Below are 22157 nucleotides of genomic sequence, written 5' to 3'. Positions count from 1 at the left end.
TTGAAATCTGGTAGGTGTAACTTGGCTCGAGCAAAATTTTCCTCGCAGTTGTCCTCACACATACAATTAAATGCAGTGAAAAGTAGTAATCAACATAAATATTACAGAAGGGGGCTCTGAGAGACGGCAGCTTTTTAGAAACAGCTTTTGTAGCAAACAGACACGTGCAGAACTGTTGAATTGACTATTGTCTGACTAGCAGCTGATTATTGTCTTTACAACAAATACGTGCAGAATCAAAAACTGAAAAGCAGCCCTCTAATTTTAGTCTGGTTTGTGCATAAATAGATGTATACTCTGGGAATTTCTTAACAGCAAAAAATACTATTCAAAAGATGCTATGCAAATTCCAACAAGTAATTTCTGCAATATATAAATATGAAATGCATTCATAAACTTCATAGAAATACGGCCTGCAAAAAAATTAATAAATACTTGATTTGTGAACTCATTTCTCCATCTATGGGGGAAAAAAAAGTATTTTTAAGATATATGCAGCATTTTGTCTTAATTCATAGATCAGTCATTATGTCTGATAATATAACTGAATATATTTCTTGCTAAGAACACAGTGAATAAGCTTCTGTTATTCAGCTGGCTTCTTATCTTAATCAGCAGACACAGTTTTCCAGAATATTTCCATAATAATAATAAAGATTTCTTTATCTAGTATACAGATAGAAGAAGAATAAGATACACTTTTTTGGAAATGTGTTTCATCCTATAGACAAAAGAGCCACAGCCATATTAGCTAAAAATAAAATGCAAATTCAACACTTTATGTCACCCTTAAAGCCAGCTGAGTGTGGCACTAAGTAATCCAAGCACATTTTGAGGGGTGTGGATACTGTTGCAGTCACTGAAGTTAATACACATTCTGGATTAAAAGGACTTTGGGAAAGTCAGGTGGATCTGCCTGATGTGTTCGTCCTGAAATAAGAGAATTTCTGCGTACCTTAAGACCTTTAAAGGAGATGTCCTACCTAGTTCCCTGTGACACAGGGGAGCACAGCTACTGCAATGGATAGAAAACCCTCCTGGGACTCCTTCCCATGCCCAGGACCTCATCCCAGGCGGCTCACCTATGGTCATACAGGTCATACACTGAGCCAGGCTGGAGTCAGTCTTTCTGAGCTCTGTCTGACACCCCTGGCCTTTCTTTTGCAGCACAACAGCCTTTCATTTAATTTGAGGAACCCAGCTATGAAAACATCTACACGGAATATATATATATATATATATATATGGCGAATTTGATAGCTGGGTTTTGAAATAGCTCGTGCTTTCAGTAATTGTTTCAGTGGTGTGTGACTGTGAGTGTCACAGCAAAGAAAGCTGCAGCATGAGTGATGGCTTGGGGCTTGTTTCTCTGCTAACTGCCTTATTTGTGGCTCGCAAGGTGTGAAGTCCTGCTGCTCTGAGAGCTCTTCCCTGGGGATGACACATGCTGGGCAATGATGCTCTGGGTCCAGCCTCCAGCAGTCCAGCAGCAAGGCAGGACTGGCTGTGGTTAAAATAAGAGTTCAGCTATTCCAACCCAGAGAAAAAACACCTATACAACAGACCACAGCTTATCAGCAAGTCCTTGTAATGCTTCCTGTTGATGGTTCTGTGCACTGGTTAAACCGGTTTCTTTGGATTTGTAGGCTGTGGCTTATTAAAGGAGTTGGAAAATTAGTTTTCCTAGACTGTACTATCAAAGCAATCTTGTAAAATAACATATAATAGATTTTCCCATTAAAAGACAAAGACATGTTAACCCTAACATACAAATTAGTGCAGGTAGCCACCAGCGTGTGGTTTTACCCACTTTACTCAGCAGGTTTATTGGTGGTATAAGCTGTTAAGTTGAAGATTTCTTATCTAGCAGAAACAGGCCACAGAAACAGCAACGTGAGCCAGCTGAACAAACAGTTCAGGGTGAGAATGGAACAAGAACATTTCTAGAGTCATCCTATATAGGAGATACAAAAGCAGTAGAACAGTGCTCCTCTCCCACCCTCTTGTTATTGCTTTCTCAGGTTTTTTTTTTTTTTTTTTTTTTGTTACTATACATACAGTGCTGTGTCAGGGCCAAACAGCATCCAAAGGGAATGAAAGGTCTTGCTTGCTGCCCTTTTAATTGTGGAAACACGCATACATGCACTCTAAGAGGCTGACTATTTGCGGTGTTCTCAGTGTTCATTGTTATCCTCAGCCACCTTCCAACATCTCCAGTTTGAGCCTGGGAGGCTACCACCCAGATAGCATCCATGGTTTGTGTGTTCACCTTTGTGTGCAGGGCAGCAAAGTCCTGGTAGTCAAACATCACCAATCAGGTATGAGAGAAGAGGCTACTGTATTCTGCATGTATGTGGTACATATCATGTGTATCGCATTGCCTGTTCACAGCCTTCTGGTGCAACACAAACCTAGAAAGATGCTAAAGCAAACAGACATTATTCTTCCTTAGGCCAAGTGAATTACTGCTTCTGTTGAGAGCCTTATGTTCAACAAGTTTTTGTGGTTTCATAGCATACACCTTATTAAAGAAACTGGAAGATTAGCTTTTACAGTCTCAGACAGTTGCACGTTGTCAGAGCACTCTTGCAAAGTAATGGTTGCTCTGAACCATAGTAATTAGTACAACTTCTTGGTGAAATGTGAGAATTAGAGAGTGAAAATCTTTTCAAGAACTATAATTTTAAAGGCATCTAGGTTAGCAGTCAGGGCATGTAAACTGACTCAAGCTGCTTCTGATGTTGGAAATAGCTCATACAGAGCTGCACAGGATTGTAGACACTCTTTGTTGAAGAGCTGAAATCCAGGAAAATGCTTTTTTTTCCCCAGAAACAATAATTCAGTTTTCTTCAACAGAAGCTTTCATCACACCTGCTTCTCCGAAGTGTACTTTATGACAAGTATCTGGACTTTCTGTTCCAGTAAACCATTGCCAGCCCTCAGAATGTTTTTATTTTCCATGCATATCGTCAGATCTTTAAGTAAAATGCCTTTTTATCCTTCCTTGCTGAGCGTCTGACTGCTGCCTTCCCTGCTTCTCTTCCAGTCCAGCTCCTAAGGCTGTTCTGCACCAGTCTGCAGAACAGTGGCAGTGGAGGCCATGAGTTCCTCTCGTGCTGTGCCTGGGAGATGTTTATGTAATGAGAGTCCCTTGCTTTATGAAAAGAGAGTCAATACTTGGGTTCCCAGGAAAAGAAATTGGAAAAAAGCTGGAGACTAGGCTGTTGCTTTTTATTTCCTTTGTCATCTGTTTCCTTCTGATACACACAGAACAGATTTTCTGTGATAACTTCCCACTGTTGTCTCTGCTTGTGGGTCTGGAACCACCAGTTTGTTTTTCTTTAAAAGTTCGGGGTTTTTTTAGGGGGGTGTAGGATGTTTATGGAAAAACTGTATTTCCAGAAGGAGCCAGAGAGAGTGGGGAGAATATGCTTAGTGGGTGCAGTGGTTTTCCAAATTCAAAGATGCTTTCTGATGTCAGCCTTGAAATCTATGCCAAGTTTCATACATCAGCAAACAAGGCTTCCAGTGAACAAGCAAGCTGTTGTGAGTAGCAGCCATTCAGCAATAAGCCGTGGCAAGCACAAAATTAATCATATGCCAGGTTTTTTTGCTTGTGGATTGCCTTTCTCAAATGTGAAAAATGATTTCCTTTTGCTTTATAACTTAGTGCTGCACCATGAGACCATCTTACAGGATCTGAGATATTTGCCATAGGTAAGGTGCGCTATAGCATTCAGAGAAACAATGAAATCCTGCTTTATCTACTGCAGGAGAACTTCCTGATGCTGTATGCATGTTTATTATTAGAAACCTTTATTAAGGGGTAAATACCACTTTGCTTTTAAACATGCTTTTAAGAAAGAAAATACTATTGCTATAACAGAACAATCCAGGGAAAGGAAAATTGATCATTCTGCAATTTTCCAAGCACTGCATTTAGTAGCTCTCTTGGGGATCTAACCCTTTTCCAAGAACAATGACTAAGCTATTCCCTTAAGGAAACAGTGTTTTAATAACAGCATAACTGGTATGAGATTTATAGGTGTAAGTGGTGGGGTTGGACAGTAAAGGACAGAGTAGCTTGCTGCAATTTGTTGTCCAGCTTTGACAGTGTAGGACAAAGAATGAAAAATTCAGGTGAAATCCTCACATATAGGTCTGTAGCACACAACATCAGAAAAATCAGTGGTGAAGAGAAGAGCAAGGACGTGCAAGAGCCCTGACAACCAACCTAGCGGTAGGTCCTAGAATTTGGTCCACAAGCAGAGATTTTTAGAAAAGGAAAACAGTAAATTCAAACACTTATCAGATTGTAAGATGACACAGATCACCATCACTCTGTCTTAGGGGAATTTGAGGGGATGCAGCCTGTTAGCCAAGTTCAGAAGGAAAAAAGGGTCTTTTCAGTGTATGTTGTCCAATTGTCAAATTGTTGTTGTCCTGGAGGTAATAAAGAAAGAGGGTATATTTAAAAACAATCAGTTATTTATTGACTATTTATTTATATCTTACCTGTTTATTAAACTTCTCGTGGATTGTGGCCAGTGCCAAAACTATAATTATATTGGCATTCCACACAGTTTTATGGAAAGTGGGTCTTGACTTCAAGGTGATTTTGATGTTGCTTAATGATGTGTCAGAGCTTGATGTCTAAAGGTAACAATGTGGCTGTAAAACAGATAGGTTGCTTTAAGGTATTTGATTTAATGGCACAGACTGACTTTACAGATGCTGCAGAGATTTGGAGACTGGTTAAAAATACAAAGCATTTGCTGTAAGAGTGGCCTGGATTCTGAGATAAGCTCTGTGCAGGCAGATAATGTATGCTTTCATGTAGTCAAATCTTGAGCTGCCTGCCTGTAAGGAATGAAGGCAAGCCATGCTGACAGGAGGAGGGATTCAGCCCTGACAGTTAGTGGCTGAGATAGACATGGTGCTGGAGGAGAAGGGTGAGGAGCTGTGGGATCAGTCATGACTGAATGTCAACGTCATAACCAAGAGGGCTGATGTGATTACTGACCGCAGAGGCTGGCAGGTTGTCAGGGCTAGACCTGTCCTGAAGGTAAGACTGAAAGATGTGATATTTGTATCTGTCACCTGTGCAACTGCTGAGGCCAGTGGTACTGCCTAGAGACCAAGAAGGGCAGTGGGGAAGGACTGGAGAAGACTGAAAGAGGAACGTGGGAAACAGTGAAAGTCTTTGGAAGCTAATGATAATAGCAAACTTTGAATTCATCCATGAATCAGCCTATTTCACGAACAAGAAGATGAAAATCAAGGGAGTCCTTTGGTTTAGCAGAGAAAGGTCATGACCAGCAGATGGAAAATTTTGTCCTATAATTGCAGACTCCCAAGTCAGCCAGAGTTGTGGTGTGCATCGTGGGTGGTTCTTGGTATGTATCATCTGAGTTGCTGCTAGATTTGTCTGTTTAGTTTCAGACGTAGTGGTCAGTTGTTAGAATGGCTCCTTGTCTCTCTGGGTGGACTCTCTCTCACTAGGACTTGGAGAATAACATCTATCCTGGATTCCAAGTAGAATGTATTCAATACAGTTCTCCAACGAAGCCTGTAGGGGGATGGCTCTCCACTACTCATTCGCTGAGTAATGTATGGCACAAGCTTCAGCACTTTCATAAAGATTCAGTAACACGATGCCCTGCCTGTGAGATAAAAAAGAGAAAGGAGAAATCATCTGTGATGGAAGGTTTATGTTTACAGATTCTTCAATGGTAACATCTGTTTCTTTGCTTATTGTGGTGGCATTTGTAAATTTTAGTCTTTGATTTCTTTTATTTTCTTTTATATTTTAGAATAGTCCTTATCAGCAGCAGAAGATCCTTCTGTAGCATATTTTCAGTGCTGCCATATCGAGACTGTACCCAAGTCGGGTATGTATATTTATACATGTACTACATAGTCTTTCTGGGTCTGCATGTACACCTGATAATGGACAACGGCGTGATGGAGGCTAATGCTTTTACATATTTGCTCTGAGAAGGGAGAAATGCACTTAGAAATATTCGCCTTGTGGAACATTACCAGCTTAGAACTACAGCTCTCAGTCCCCACTTTATTTGTGTGTGTCGTGGTATCTTTGATTGTTAAACTGGAGAAAACTACACCCCTGAAACCAATGTTCTTGAAAAATGCACTGTTCTTACTGTTTCTTCTGACTTCACTCATCTTTGACAAAACGACTATTCTAGGCAGCACAAGTTTTATTTTATGAGCAGGCGTAGCTTTCTCGTTCTCCCACCGAAACATGGTGCTACTGTATCTAGATTTCCAGAACTGTAGGGAAGTAATTTGATTTAAACATAATGCCTTTTAATTGTACGTTTATCCATTGGTCAAATCATTCAGTCAGTGAAAGCAGATTGTTTTGGCCACAATACTGTACAGGATCCTAGCTGGTGTAAGCAAGGTCCACAGAGCTGCCTTGCATCCCTCCACATATTGCAACACTAGAACTCTTCTAGAAAAGTTTATGCACATTGAAGCAATCCTCCAAAGACTGAGAAGGCTTTTTACTCTTCCACTGAAACTGGAGAAGTGGAAGAAACTGATTTGGCTAGGAGACATTGTCTGGCATGCTGTTGGACACGGCTTGCTGTGTGCCTTCAGAGGTGCAGCGCAAGGCTGGGAAGGGCAGTGTTGTTCGTCAGCAGCTCCATGCCCCTGGGCTGGAGGAATAAAGCACAGCCAATAACAGCTGCTCTCTGGAGACCTGAGAGTTGCCTATACTTGGGGTCAACTCAGCACCTTTGTGGCACAAGATCTAGAGGAAATATTCAGTTAATACCCTGAGGTGGGTTTGAAAGACCCACAAATCATCTAGAGTCAAAGTTATCCAGTGCATAAAAGATTAATTTGGTTCATATTTTTCAGCCGTCTGCTTAATTCTGGAGAATGGTTTGCCACAGGCTGCTTGTGCATTAGTAATTCAAAATGAAGGGAGGTTATTTCTAATGCACAAAAGAAAGGAGGCAGCTTTGTAGGAAAGTGGACTTGGTCTCCTGTTTTTCATAGTAATTTTTTTCCCTTAGTTAAACTGGGATGATACATCAGGCAAATTCTTGACGGACGGTCAGCTTTGTTCGTTCTTGGGTACACTGTCATTCATTTATGGTCATTGCCCTGTGGCAATTACCTCTTTATTGAAAATTGAATATATTTTGAAATGTTGATGATTGGTTATACCTTCTAAATTACAGTAGTAACGAGCCCAGCCTCAAACCTAAACATTGTTTCAGCATGTCGTGTCTTGTACCAGGCTTGCTCAGCAAGAAGGGCATGGGATGAGAACATAGCAAGTGCCAGTACAAAACAGTCCAGCCCTGTTCCCTTTGCTAAAAAGCCAAAATTTAAAAAAATGCTTGCTGTCTTTCTTCCGAAGCATAAGAGGAAGAGAGAAACAATTCCATAGCACCTCCTTCCAGGAACAGCTGGTGCAAAGAACAGATGAGGCAGTATGGCATAAACTGTAGCCACTCTGTTCAGGCTGTACCGTGTTTGCTTGCTTCTCCACACACTTTGGATGTGTGGTAGGAGGGGGAGAGACACTGGTACCCTTTTGAAGTGTTGTAGTGATATCATCCTGTAGCTTTGCTTTCTCTGTATCACTGGATTGCGAATATCCCTGGGCAAGATGTCCTAACTAATTTTTGTTCTGCAAACTTTACTGAATAGTTTAGGAAAAGAAACAAATTGTTTCAGGGATCCTTGGGCACTGCAGCCAGTGAGGAAATCTCCATGCACAACTGTGCTTTAGAGAGGCTGCCAGCCCCATTAGATCCGTAGGCAGCACGGAAGAGCTCTACTGTATCAGTGCTGGCAGCTGAATTGCACTAACAGGTCGAGTTTTAAAACCTATCTGAGAGGCAATTCCTTCAGACACAGCTAAACTCTGCCAACTTGACCAGAGTGGATGAGGCAGCATCACACCCTTACCAATGAGGTGCAAGCAGTGTACTCTAGACTGTGGCCCTTGCTTGCCGACCTTCCATACTGAGGTCAAGCTACAATAGCAAGAACGCTCCCTGAGCCCTCAAAGTGTGTTTTTAAGTAATTATACAAATACAAACACAAATGGAGGTCTGGGGGACTGTAAGGAGGAGAGCCGTGTAAGTACATGAGGGGATGAAATTTGAGCCGTCCCCTGGAATATCTTTCCCAAGTACCCCTCCCTGGCAGCTAGGCAGTTGCCAGCTCACTGGAATGCAACTGGAAGCAGACTTTTGAAGGAAAACATACTCCAGAGACAGACAGAAGCCACCAGTGGTGAATGGTAGGTTTTGCTACCTGCGGTTTCAGAATCCTGGTGGTACTTGATGCAGCTGAAAAGATAGGACACAGTGTGCAGGGAAAATTACTTTCTTCAGTTTTCTCTGTTATGCTGAAGAGAAGCGAATAGTACAAAGCAAAGAATGACATGGTGGGGAGAAAAAGTTCAAGGAAAAAGGTCATCACTAGAATTTTCTGTCCTCAAAATTTTATCCGTATCTGATGGAAATCTAATGCTTTTTTTTTGTAGTGGTTTTGTGCAAGGGAAGAGGGGAGAACTTAAACTAAATTGAGAAAGGTTTTGTGATGTGATATCTCCCGCTGAAGTTTCTGAGATGCAGATACTTCTGTGGATCTGAGCCATAAATTTTCCTCTCTATGTTTGCCTACATTAAGATTGCCTTTGTCTTTGCTAGTAGCATGAAGACAGGCACAACTTCACTTGTTTCCATGGCCAAGAGTAGGGTAATGGGCAGGAGTAGAGCTTGCTTTTCTTCCCCCATCTAGACCGGTAGAGCAGCTGTGAGAGCAGACATAGCCAGGTGAAAGCAATGTAAGGAAGGCTATACTGCAAGTCAGGAGCCAAAAGAGGTGCTGAGTGCTTTGCCTGCTGGCTTTCCTTGGTCCCCAGCATCCTGCGGTGTTAAGACCAATGTCATCAGACCCTATGCAGCATTTAGTGTTGGCTAAGGGCAGTGATGAGAGAGCTGACCTGTACTGCAAGCACTGTATCAGTGTTATTGCCTCTGCTATTAACACACACACAAATTCTCGTTGTCATCACACGCTGATCCATGGAAGCAGGTAGTGCATACAGAATCCAGCAAAACTGATTATGTTGTCTGAATGCTTGGCTTTGGTTGTGTTTTTATGGAATACAAAGTCATTGTGTGATGCACAGGCTAGAGGCAAGGCAATTCAAAGGCTAATGTACTGCAGAATCAGCTGTGCAGTTGCTATTCTTTTTTTCAATGTACTGGAAATATTCATGGCTACAAAGTATTTACGATCTGGATTTTTCAGCTGAACAAAGTCTTGCTCACCTGTGAAACATGCATGCTGTTACCACACAGAGATTTTTCTGGTAACATTTACAAATAAAACACATGCATGAGGAGATGCGGCACTGACTACTCAACCTCTCTTACCATTGTGGAGAGATACTTGTGCTTTATAAAAATTGTTCCTCCTCTCCTTTCTCACCATTCACTGATGTTCTTCTATGGATCATGTTGACACCACAGTATTCTTTAATAGTACTTAAAAAGCTGAAGCATCATCTGTAATGTTATGCGAATACTATTCTCCAAGATCCTCTTTCATATTTAAATATAATACTCCAAAAGATGGAAGAGCTACTTTACGAATGGTATTGAAGCTGGATTTCTGGCTCAGCATCCACTTCATACCTTCCTTGCAGGACATGAGAATTAATCCCCATCTAGTTCTGCAGAGGAGCAGAAAATGGAGGTAATGACGGTTAACAAAGGTGCACATTGTGCAACCCCTGAGCTGCTGTGGCACACACCTCCTCTGTCAAAGGTCATCACAGTGGAAGCTCACAGCAAGCAGAGTTGAGCCTTGCTGCTGTTTCTCTTCCGGGACAGGGGGAAATGCCTCACATCACCAGCAGGTAGCTGTACCACCACACACGCCCTCAGCTCATGTCACGTGCACACACATACAGACCTGCTTTAGGCCCTCAGAGGGGATTTGTTTTCATGGCAGACCAAAAAGTGGAGCCACTTCCAGTTGGATTAAACAAGACTTGGAGGAATTACTCATTGGGAGATGGACTCCAGATAGTTTGAGGTGAATTGCGTTTCAGCCCTTTGAGATATTGATCAGACACAGCAGATATTAGCCTTTTAGCCATTGGGCAGGTCATACTCCAGGTGCTGGGGTCACTGCATATGTTCCCAAAGAGGAATTGTTACCACCAACCTCTCCCTTGCAGCCAGCACAGGGAATGTGCCTGCAGATTTCTGCGCCCCCCCCCCCCCAGCACAGTGAGTGCAAGGATGCTCTGCGGAGCCTCCATGTGACCCCAGATAGTATGGAGAAGCTTCAGCTCTGCCTCCAGGCAGGACAGAGCCCATTCTGCATTGCTTGCCTGCTCTTGGAACTTCTCTGGGCACCACTTCTTCAGTTTACAAGGACAACTGGCAGTCCTCATGGATGTTGTCAGTCACTCCATGTGGCCCGCAGGATACGGTGTCCAGCAGAAGGGCTCTGCATATGCTTACAGCCAACTGAGAACAATCAGTTCTTGTTAGTATTTTAAGGTGTTTAAGCATTTTCAAAAAAGTCAATGGCAATGTATGTCTGTCACTGTTAAAGGTGCTAGAAAGGAGGAAGAAGGCACTGTATTGTCTTTCCCCCCAGAAAAACAAAAGTAGTGGAGGTAGTTTGGTGTATAGTTCTGTTGTGTTGTGTTTTTTTTCTCTTTGAGACACATCATTATGGTTCATAATTTAACAGCATGTTTTTGGAAGGGGACTTTTCTAAGGTAAAAACCATTCACAGATTGAAGTCATACCTATTCGAATGATATTTTATTTTGTGATGTGGCAAGAACTTTTGAAAAGCTTGTAAGTTCCTTGGAAGTCCTGCCCAATAGATGAACCTAGAGGACCCCTGGGAGGAGATGAACTGGTGCAACATGCTGGTCTTACATTAGACTCTCAGCTACTGCACTCGCAGTGACTGACTACCACTGGGGCTGGAGGTGATGAGCAGAAAATCCAGAGTATCAGGCAGTGTGTCCTTATAAAACTGGCCAGTTCACTTCATGTTTTAGTCTTCATGGCAGTGAATTCATTAAGTGATTAGAAACTTACCTGCAGTAGGCAAAGCTGCTGATTATTATTGTCTTGACAAGAATGTAGGTATTTATCTTACTAAGCTTGACTCCAGTTAGAGAAATAATTCAATATGAGTAGTTAAATGGATTGAAGTGCAGGAAACAGACTATTCTTCTGAAGGAAAACAGCAAGTAGTTAGATAAAAATAATTTTGTGCCCTTCTCAGAAATGCTACAAAGCAGCTTCATCCATTTTCTAAAGATAAATCACTGCTGAATTTAACTAAGTGCTGGACAGAACACAAGTTCAATGAAGCTGTGAGCAAGAGGTTTTCAGTACTGTCACCCTAAATAACATGTAGCCACATGTAGCTACAATGACCAATGAGTCCATAGGCCAAGCATTCCCAATGGCCATAGTTATGAAAACTCTGAGATTTTTGTTCATCTAAACTGGGTAAGAAAGTTGGATGCAAAATGAGGCAAAAGGAAGCATTTAGGTAAGGTTGTCTTGCACACCGCACCCGTGCTGTCATTTATTTGGCAGGTCAGGTGGCAAGCCTCTCAGTGTGTGTGGAAAACTGGGGAATATTTACAGAAGAAATGGGAGTATCTGAATTGCCATACAGATAGTGGCAGTAACTATGCACAGCAAAGTGGGTTTCTCTGTTATATGCTTCAGATTTGTTTCCCAGTTTCTCACTATTCTTCCTCAACAGATTTTGTATGTGAGGCAATTCTGATTAAGTCATCAATCTTGAGCTCTTTCCTGAGTGTTTACTGTTCCTTAGGCCTGGGGAGGAAAACTCTGGTTTTATCTGATAACAGGGAAACTGAAATATCCCTGCTTTTCTTTACAATTGCCCATTTACTGTGTTTCTCCAAAACTGAACAAAAAACCTGAAACCAAGTGCATATTAGCTTTAGACAAAGACATACCAATCTGAGGGTTTTTCCCCCCACAACAGGACATCTCAAAACTAATCATCTCATGTATCAATTTTATAGAGCCACCATTGCTCATTTTTGTGAGTTGCCCTGTTCCCTTAGATTGAAATTAAGCCATGAATCCCCAAAAACTAATAGGTTTAAATTTTGAACTTTTACTCTGTGTTGGGAAGAACACTGGGACAAGAGCTGATGTGCTGACACCTGAATATGTTTGGAGCTGGAGAAAAAGGATACTTGCCCGTTAGAGCCATCTTTCCAGGAGTTTCTCCGCCTCCTCCTCTCCCTGTAAATTGCTGCTGGAGTTGTTCTAGTAACACTAATGGCAATTAGGATCTGAAAGCTCTCGATCAATTAAAGCAGGCGGCCTCAGGCAGTGAGAGATCAGCACATCTTTTCCAAAGCTGTCATTGTCCTTATCCCTATAAACAGAGATGATAACTAGAAGTTTTTTACAGTGATGGATAAGAACAGTATCTTTTCTTGATGTCTTATGAACTGCTTTTGCTTTTAGAATAAATCATAACAGTCAGGCATCTCTAAGCATAATGTATAGACATGAAGGGCTTACATCTTTAAATAACAATTATCAGATTCTTTTTGCAATAAGCAGAAGGCTTTTTCTTGCATCTAGAAACCTATTTAATATTTAATGTACTCCTGAATTATTCACAGGTTAAAGTGTTCAACTGTTGCTGTCATTTAAAGAGCAAGTGCCTGTTAGGAGTTTTGCATGGGGCTTTATAGATTACATCAAAGCATAACGTTTGATTCATTAAAGAGATGTTATACTTCCAAAGGTAATAGTATCCAATTTATATTCTGTTAATCCTGGCCTGACTAATGAAAGGCATGATGAGATTTCCTGTTTCAGTTCTTATCTGCCTACTTACTGAAACTATCCACTATCCCACACTAAATTTGGGATCTCAAGTCACCTAATGCTGTTCCAGAAAATCTGTGAACTCTTATTAGGTGGAGAAACTTTTGTTTTATTCTGCAGTCCTGGATGACTAAAATGATATGCTTAGTTTTAAGTGTAGTTTATAACACTGCTCAGCTTTCTGGAAATGGTATGCACGAATACATTATTTAGAGCTTGACGTTGATGTAAATCAGGATAACTCCCCAACCTCTGTCAGAAACTGGAATCTAGTTTTTTTGCCTCCTAAGGAAATGTCATCACTGATCTTCACATTTCCTCAAGCTTTCCCTGCTCAGATAAAGTGAAAGTACTAAAATTAAGTTCCCGTGATTTATTTTTGCTTTTTTTGGTTCTTGTGCCAATCTCTTGTAAACTTTGTTGAAAAGCACTTCAGAAAAATAAAACAGAGGAAAATAAAAAATTAAGAAAAGGAAGAAGGAAGTTTTCTTCACTTAAAAGCCTCTTTGGCAAGGACCATCTTTCCTACTCTGCATTTTGTAAGCACTACTGGGTATTGGTTTGTGCAGTTCCTCAGTACCATTGGTAATCTAAATAGCTTAAACACAGTGAAAGCTTGATACTTTTTTAATATGAAGTGCCTGTGCTCTATATGCTCCTGCCCTGTTGGCCATGGTGCCGTGCAAGGAGGGGCACGTGTCCTGAAGAACTTGGTGGCCGTGGTTGGCAGCACTGGTGCAGTGGCTGTACCCAGACAACTATCCTGACTGTTTCCTTGGCACAACTCACCTCTTTGCACAGAGCAAAACAGAGGCATCCCCGATGTCTTTCCTAGTTGCTTTTGGGATTTGTGGGGCTTGGGGAGGAAGCTGCTGTGCTGGGGCTCCCCCAGCAGCAGGGCGGTAGCCCCTGGGCTTTTGTGAACTTATTTGTTTGTTATGGGAGGAAGGGGGAGAGGGAGGGAGGAGAAAAGGGAAAAAAAAGTTAAGCTAGCTTGCTGTTGGTTGTAGTAATAGAGAACACAAAAAGGATATAAAGTAAAATCACCTAAGAGTTTCATATTAAGCATTCACCAAGATCTTTTTCCAATGGGAGGAAGATGTGCATAAGCTACAACGACCCTTTCTGTTTATACACTAATATGAAGCTGCACATTGCTTAGTACTGATTTTCCTCAAGAGAGTTTAATTCTCTGTTTTATGAACAGGTTTCTCTTCAAACAGTAATATTTTATGACTGTTTTACAACACAAGCAATTTTGTACTGCCTAGAAATATAAAGCATACAGAGAGGAACAGAAGACTCTGAGCAACCCTTTGTTACTGAGGATGAGGGATAGCAACTGCGGTGTTGTTCACGGGGTCCTGAAGGCAGAATCTTCTTTAGAAACATCAGAAAGACAGGGAACGTGGAGGGATTAATGTCCATCAGTCTTCACCTAACATCAAGGAATCATACTCTGTGTGCTTACACTTGCCAGCTGACCCCAATTCCTGCTTCCAAAGCAGTGATTTTTTTCAGTCCCCAGAGCTGCTCTTTTTTCTAGAAGCTTCTGTGCTGACTCTGTAAGGGTGCTGGATTTTTGTTTGATGAATTACAGAGTTGTCTATCCTTGGATGTTAATTGCATGGAGAGATTTCTCCATGACTTCTTTTCAAAGTCATAATGGCATTATTTCTTACTCTGTGTCTGTAAGAATTTGAGTGGAAGGAAACTAAACTGTCCTGATACTGTTTCAGTTAATTCAGATTTTTGTTTTCACTTTTCGGTTTAGGGGCTTCCTCAAGTTTTTTTTGTTTGTTTCTTGGTTAAGACCTGCTGAAATGGTTACTATTTGGCTTTTATCTGCATGGGAAATAGTTCCTTTAAGCGTGTTCTGCAATCCCATGCCCCTGATAGAGGGTTATTTTTACATAATTATTTGTCCAGCCCCTCAGTAACGTGATATCAGGGAACAAGAACGATAATTTGACACTGTGCTAAATGAACCTCAGTCAAGAAACTTAAGAGGGCTTTGTTGGGATTAGAAACTTGATACAGTTGAAAAGACTTTGTCACAGAACGATGTTTTCCAGCAGATAGTCATGTTGGATTTTTCCAGCAGTAAGGTATATGGTTTATTGGGGACTTGCTGATTGCCGTGTTTCAGAAAAATAAAGTGAGTGACGAAGTGGAAAGAGAAGATGAGGAAACAGGGTGTGCAGAGACACATTAGGAGATAACCCAGCTCTGCAATCGGGTGAATAGCCTGCAGGACTTCTCCCTGCCCCAGCAGGGAGAAGCATCTCTTCCACACAGATTTTTAAGCACATGCTTGGACATTATGGGAAATCAGACAGGAAAGTATTGCAAGATAAATACTCTGGAGTTGCATACAGTCATCATTTGCAGAGCATAAGTTTGCTCATAGTAATTTTTACCTTCACTACTGTTTTGATCATGAGGCTAAAGCATGGGATACACCTGCTTGTCTCAGGTACCTTATTTATCTTCAAGTGTAGGATGCCAAACAGGTCAGTCCTCCTAAACTAGATCCCCAAGATTCTGTCCCAAATTGATAGAGAGCTGAGTTTCTCCTGCCAGCACCCAACAGGAGAGTCATTGGGCTTTGGACATATTTCTGCACTCAAAGGAGCAGGAATCCGTCCTGGAAGCTCTCATGAGCAGTTACCTCTGTTCAACAGCACAGGTCGATGTAGGTATGTACTCTGTGAGCGTCTGTCTGCTGGATATGTGGCTGTCAGATGTTCACGCTAGATTTTTGGATCTCACCTCCAGTTTATAGAACTCCCAGATCCCTCCCAGTGCCCAGTGTGGAGTTCTGTCAGAAGTACCTACTGATGTACCTTTGCTTTGCACAAGAGGTGGGATATGAGGTGTAACCTGGAACACAGTGGGATTTTCCATGACTAATTGCTCTGTTGCACTTTAGACCATAAAGATGCTGCCTAAAGGAAAATTTGCCTGGTTTGTGTTTTGCATTGACATGTTTGGATTAATGCTGCTATACCTTATTTCAGCATTGGGTGGTAGAAGGTATACAGAGGATGTGTATTAAGAGCTGTTTCTGCTCTGATTTCTGTTCCCCAGGGATATGAAGCTGGATGGTGGACGCCAGTGTCATTCTGCTGGAGTGTGTCTCAAAGAGATAATTGGTCTTGAAGGTGTGGAGCTCGGAGCGGATGGGAAGGTGGGGATGCTTCAGTTCCTACTCCATTAAATTTTACGTAATAAGGGAAAAACTTGTATAACTAATAACAGGCACAGATATAAAAATAAGTTATAACGTGCAGTGTAACACAATAGTTAAAGAACAACATGTGCAAACTGCAATTCAGGAGGACTGCCCAAGCTGTCAGTTCAAACAATTCTGTTTCCTTGAAGAAGTTGGCCTGTGGCGACATCTGAGTCTGTAAAACATTACTGAATCACGCAGCCTTCCCCTGGCTCTAATAGGAGGAATCACTGCAGAATATATCGTCAGGGGCTTGAACATAATTTCTGGCAAGAGCTGCAAGCTGTAATTCTGTTTGCTCTCAGTTTTATTTAATAAGCTAAATTTTGCTTAACAGGACATTTTTCCAAAGAGCAGGAAGGCAGTTGTACAAATCTGATGAGTATTTCAAAATCCAAGAGAGCATTCACTTGATAAGAACAAGCAATTACGAATTTTTAGGGAAAGTGATGTGTTTCAAACAAAGACATAGAAGAGAGACAATTTTAATCATAAATTAAACATTTTTTTCTGAAAGGCTGATTTACTTTTTACAGTTCAGTTTACCCAGCCTGCTCTCCTTTGTGGATTTAAAGGCCCTGGGTCAATGCTGCTACACAGGGTGTGCTCATCTAACCAGGTGTCAGCCCAGACCACAGGCTATAAATTCCTAAGGATAATCTGTCTGCTTATAAATGAATGAAAGCTCACATGATTTATTTGATACCTGTTCTGACCTCCTCATAAACCAGTCTAGAGTCTGAGACTCGTTTATTTTCTTCAATGTAATGTTATTTTTGGAAAAGAAACCTATGAGATGCAAGGCGTAATCTATTCCTGGCCAAGGATGCAAGCAGAAGACTGGTATGCTCTAAAAATAATTTTGTCACAAGTTATTCATTCACACTTAGTCTGTGTTGGGAGGTAGTAAATGATCTCTCACAGCTATTGCTGTAAACTGGTAGCTCTGCTACCAGTAAGACTTGGCCAGATAAAATCCTAAAGGAGAAAAATACCAGAGAAAATGCTTAAGTTTAGCAACGTTCACATAATTTGCTTCTGCCTGCTCTGTGCTGAGGGACCCATATACATGATGCTTTCTCAGTAAAAAAGCAACTGAAAGCTGCTGCAGAGAAGGCCTGCTGGAAAAAAAAAAGTGACCAAATTGACATTTTTAAATCTGACCCTTCAGTGGGATTTTGTAAATCCAGTGTATTAGAGTTTCTCTGTGTGTGTTTGTGGTTTTGTTTTGTTGAAGAATTAATGCCTTTGCAAAAGCTTTTTTTTTGCATGGATAAACTGACTGCTGAAGCAAATGTAGGTGACTGGTGTTTATTCATCTGTGCCTAACTATTAAATCCAGAAAATCCTCCATTAATTTGGCTTCCCTTGCTTCCAGTTGGGATGCACCAAAGGCATCACACTGTGGCCAAGCTGGGCTGATAGTAACTGTCTGTCCATTCTGACTTTCTTTTTTAGACGGTTTCTTATACCCAGTTCCTGTTTCCCACAAATGCTCTGGGAACTCGAAGGAACACAATAGACTCCACCTCATCCTTCTCCCAGTTTCGCAATGCAAGCCATCGTAGCCTTTCTTTGGCAAGAGCTAACAGCACCCAGGGGAGCATTGATGCAGGTAACTTTTGAAGAAGCTTGTTTTGATATCCTTAAGGAACCCTGGTGATAGGCAGTTACTGTGAAGGGTGGACATGTGTCATGGTTTAGCCCTCTTTTTTACTTAAATTCAGCAAAACATAGTCTCATATTGTGGGCAAAACAGTTCATTCCCTGTTTGTTTAGACAAGGTGTTTTACAGGTGGTGGAAAGTTGAGTAAACAAGGCTGCTGGTCGTATCACCAGCCCCTGATGGCACTCAGCATGCCTCCTCCGGTCACCAGCATTGTTTGTTCCTCCTGCATTAAGCTCATCATTACCTTCCTTTGCTGTGGAAAATTTACAGTGGCAACACAGTAGTCCTAAACTGAAGGTGTAAATAATCCTTGTGACCTTTATTAAGCTGGAAAGGGCTGTGTTTACAAAACTGGGCACAAAACATGCGCCAAAGCACTGTACGCTTAAGATATTTTGGCATGTTACATTGAACAGATCAAAACATCTGCATAAACAGGTGAAAACTTATTCCTGGGAATAGAAGTCATTGTGGAGCTTTATGTAATTTTGCAGTTCTCTATGTCCAAAATTCACATTGACCAGATAATTCATAAGTTGTAGGTCCTCTGTATCTTTTCAGATTGTATTAGTATTGAAATAAACAGTTTGCAAGATTTGGAGAAATCTTCCAAAAATATTGCACGAAGATCATTGTATTTACCATTGTTTTATAGGTAGCGACCTGGGAGACTTTGTTGAGTATGACCCAAATCTTTTAGATGATCCGCAATGGCCATGTGGCAAACATAAGCGCGTTTTAATATTTCCTTCATATATGGTAAGTCATATGCAAAATTGGGTGTAGTACAGATAAATTTTGGTAACGATATTGTGAAGGATGAGGTTACATTTGACTGAATTTTAAGATTATTATTATTACTATTAGTCTACTAATAACAGCTGTTTGGAATGCTTTGTTCTAAATGGCAGTTACTTACTGGGACATGTAAAAACAAACTCATGGAGGTATTACAAACGTAAACGCTTTTATTACCACTGTATTTCATAAATGCTTTAGATGAAAGACTTGTTCAAACAATGTGTTCATTCTCTCGCATTCAGAGGAAAATTTATAATTCCTCTAATTGACCTCTATTACAAAATAGGAGGATGCCCATTAGGGTTTTTCTGAAGTCATGAAGCTGCATTGTGTTTTGATGCTTATCAGTCATTCCTCAGAACAGTGCTTTAGTGTCTAATAGAGCCTTTGTTTCCCAGGTATTTATTTCACCATGGGTTAGTCCTTCCTTTAATTGCAGCAATTACGAGCAGAGCCTGTATATTTTTCACTATATGCAAACCCCTAGCAATGCAGATGCATAGCTGTTCCTTAATCTGTGTTCTAACTCAATGTTCTCTGTGTTGAGAGACTTCCATAGCCTTTCTTCAGTTCCACCAAGTCTGTAGACAGGTGTGCTATTCTGGCAGGACTGTTGCAAGATGCACCATCATCATACGCGTGTGAACACACATCTGTCTGTATTATACATCTGAAGTAGTAGTATGCAGCAGGGAAAAACTATTTTTTTTTCCTAAAAGTTGTAATCTAGTATTCTTACTTGTATACAAATAGGGTAGGATTTGAAACATTGAGGTCTAAAGTGTCATCCATGTCCTAACTTAACTTGGAACAGAGATATGACTGAAGAAACTACTAATGTATAGAAAGATAGTCTTTCTAAGTTCTTTTCTGTCCCCTACCCTGGTCTTTATTTGATAATAGGGCTCTTGGGTGCTCCTTCTTTAAAATAAATAGATTTTACATGTTCCATATAAATTGAATTTTATCTCCCTGCTGGCAGGAATGTTCTGCCAGTTGCACAGAAAGGCTCAACTGAGCTTTGAGACTGTGTTTGTGCTAAATTTTCAAGTGGGAAGTCCAGTATGTCCTCTGCTTACTTTCAGCCAGTTTTACTTTTAGAGTTGGCAAGTTACTTTTTGGCTGCCAACCCATAAAGTGTCAACCTTTTATGGCAGCTAAACCTGGGCAGGAAAATATTTGTTAGGTTTTGATATGGTTATTGTCATGGACAGGGAACTGTCTTCCCTCAAACAGAAAGGTGTTATTAAATGTCATCCAAAGTGAGTGTAGTTTTAGCAGTCATGGTTTTGTGTCCAACCTTCCTCAGGCTGTGAATATATGCCAGGCAGCCTGAGTCTTCTGAGGTCACCTGAGGTCTTTAATCCCTTTTCAACGTGGTGTTGAGATGGATATGGTCGGGCAAGCCAAAATAGGTCAGGGGAGGTCCCCGCCTAGCAGCGGTTGTTCAATATCCTTTTCCATATGCTGGTTAACCGCAGCATTTTGAGGTACTTTTATTGCAATAAGGAGCTGACTGGGGATTTCCACTATGACACAGGGATAATTAGATATGTTAAAGGTGAAAAATGGACTTTCAAGGGCAATTGTTAAAATCAATGTCATTGTTTGTCTAGAATATATCTGTCTTGACAGAGGTCTTCCACACTTTTTAATTTTCTCTAGGGGTTAATTACTGCTGTGTCTGGAAAAATACCTTATTTCTTATTCGGGTTTTTTTTGGCTTGAATTTGCCTTCCAGCTGTCACTTCTTCGGCACTGCCGGAGAGTCTGCAACATTTGCATCTTCCTCTCTGAAGGCAGGCACTAATCTAAGAAAAGGCTGAAGGACATTAAGTGCTATGTCTCTTTGGTGGAAATCGGAGACGTGTGCCAAGAGCTCTCTCATCCATGGATTTTGCCTTCCCTTGCTCAAAGCAGCAGAGCTGTGATGCCACGCACGAGCTGTACAGCTTTGCAAGAAACCAAAGAGTGGGTGGTCGTTCTTCAGTGCTCAGCTGAGAGATTTCACAGGGGGCTGGTGCTTCTTTCAGCCGAGAGAAGGGAGGAAAGGTAGTACTGGAGCATCCCAGGAGCTTGTAGGTTAGATAGGATTTCGCAACTCAGGCTGCATGTGAGGAGGACTTGTGCATCGAGCTGGTGAATGTAGGGCTGTCTTGGCTATAGGGAAGACTTTGTTCGCATCCGTATTAGACTTTCCTGACTCAGCTGGCGTTCCCCCTCCCTGCAGTTCACATCAGTGTGAAGAGGAGCATAATAGGCTGTAATTTCAAATAATTTTCTTCCCCAAATAGAAAAATCGGCGTACGCTGCAATTAAAGCAAATTGCTGTCTGAGACCGGAGAGAAACCTGTGGTTTTCTCCGGACCATGCACGGCCATCGCAGGAGTGACAGACCTCTGCCAAACAGCCACAGAGCTGTAGAGCTGCCATACATGGATCGAAACAAGCTCTCAGCCTAAGCTGTAATATAGCTGGAATTACTGCCTCTTGCGAGTGCAGCAGCAGCTGAGAGCAGCTCTGATGTCAGTGCTGAGCATTTGTTTTGTATGGAGAGCTGCAGCTTGTAATTAAAGTTTTGATATTTGGCCAGCATTTAGCATTAATGCTTAGCAGCTGCAAGCTCGTAGATACTCCCTCCCCCCTCCGACTTATGGATGTCAGATCAATTAATTGGGGGAAGTTGTGCGAGAGGAATGTGAACACATGGCAGTGTGGATAAGTAAGGCTGGATACTGGGCAGCGGAGTGGACTGCGGAATAGGACTACTTGCACCGATATTACTCCTGGGAACCAGGCTTATGCTTTGCAGGCCATGATTTCTCCATTGGTAAAACTCCATTGAGGTCCATCCATGTGAATGCTGCATCAGTAAACACTGCAGGCTTTATCCTGCAGCATAGGACAGGCAAAATGTGTAGTCCTGCTTGGATTTTACTCTGATATACGTGCAGTTAGCACTTGAACCTATGCAACACGCCGTTCCCTCCATTTTTGTGGAGCCTGAGTTTATCATTGCTGACATTAACTTTATAATCTTGTAACTTTACTGGGCTGAATAAGTCCTGACTTGCTGAGGAGTTTTAACTGCAAGTCCTGAGCTACTTTCAAGGAGTAGCTGAGCTTCCTCCTTGAAGACAGCTGTGGGGAAGGAGAAGTGCTTTCGGTTTGGTTTTTTTTTATAGTGAAGTTCCTAGCTTGAAAGGGTATATGCTTTCCTGTTGCAAACAGCCTGCCAGAGGATAATTCTGAAAAAGCAAGTTCAGTATTTCCCCAACACAAACTCTGTACCTTCTATTAATTCTGTTAGTCATATTTGAATTCTGGTCTACTCCAGAGAAATTATTTTGCTTTATGCTGGATTTGTAGGAGAGTCTGCAATCTCTAGCACAATATAAACAGTAAGAGGTAAAAGAATTTCATGCTCAGGGGCAGAGGGAGGAGGAAAACTTCATGTCACAGTTAACAGATGTCTTCCTGGCTGATACTGCTAAAACAGGAATTCTTGCAGATTTTTAAATCTCTCTGGAAT

General features: G+C 41.4%; 1 protein-coding gene across 1 annotated transcript in view; it reads left to right on the top strand.

Moving 5' to 3' along the window:
* Window positions 1-22157, top strand: part of CABLES1 (Cdk5 and Abl enzyme substrate 1) — a 73518-nt gene that overhangs the window by 39350 nt on the left and 12011 nt on the right. Inside the window, exons 4-7 of the mRNA XM_054057103.1 lie at window positions 5814-5891; window positions 16011-16110; window positions 17614-17770; window positions 18480-18583. Of these exons, the coding sequence (XP_053913078.1) occupies window positions 5814-5891; window positions 16011-16110; window positions 17614-17770; window positions 18480-18583 (439 nt within the window). The remainder of the gene's footprint in view (window positions 1-5813; window positions 5892-16010; window positions 16111-17613; window positions 17771-18479; window positions 18584-22157) is intronic.

This window comes from Cuculus canorus, chromosome 2 (genome assembly GCF_017976375.1).
Source record: "Cuculus canorus isolate bCucCan1 chromosome 2, bCucCan1.pri, whole genome shotgun sequence".
Classification (NCBI taxonomy): domain Eukaryota; kingdom Metazoa; phylum Chordata; class Aves; order Cuculiformes; family Cuculidae; genus Cuculus; species Cuculus canorus.
Note: the sequence above shows the minus strand (reverse complement) of the source record. Positions and strands in the feature narration are given on the sequence as shown.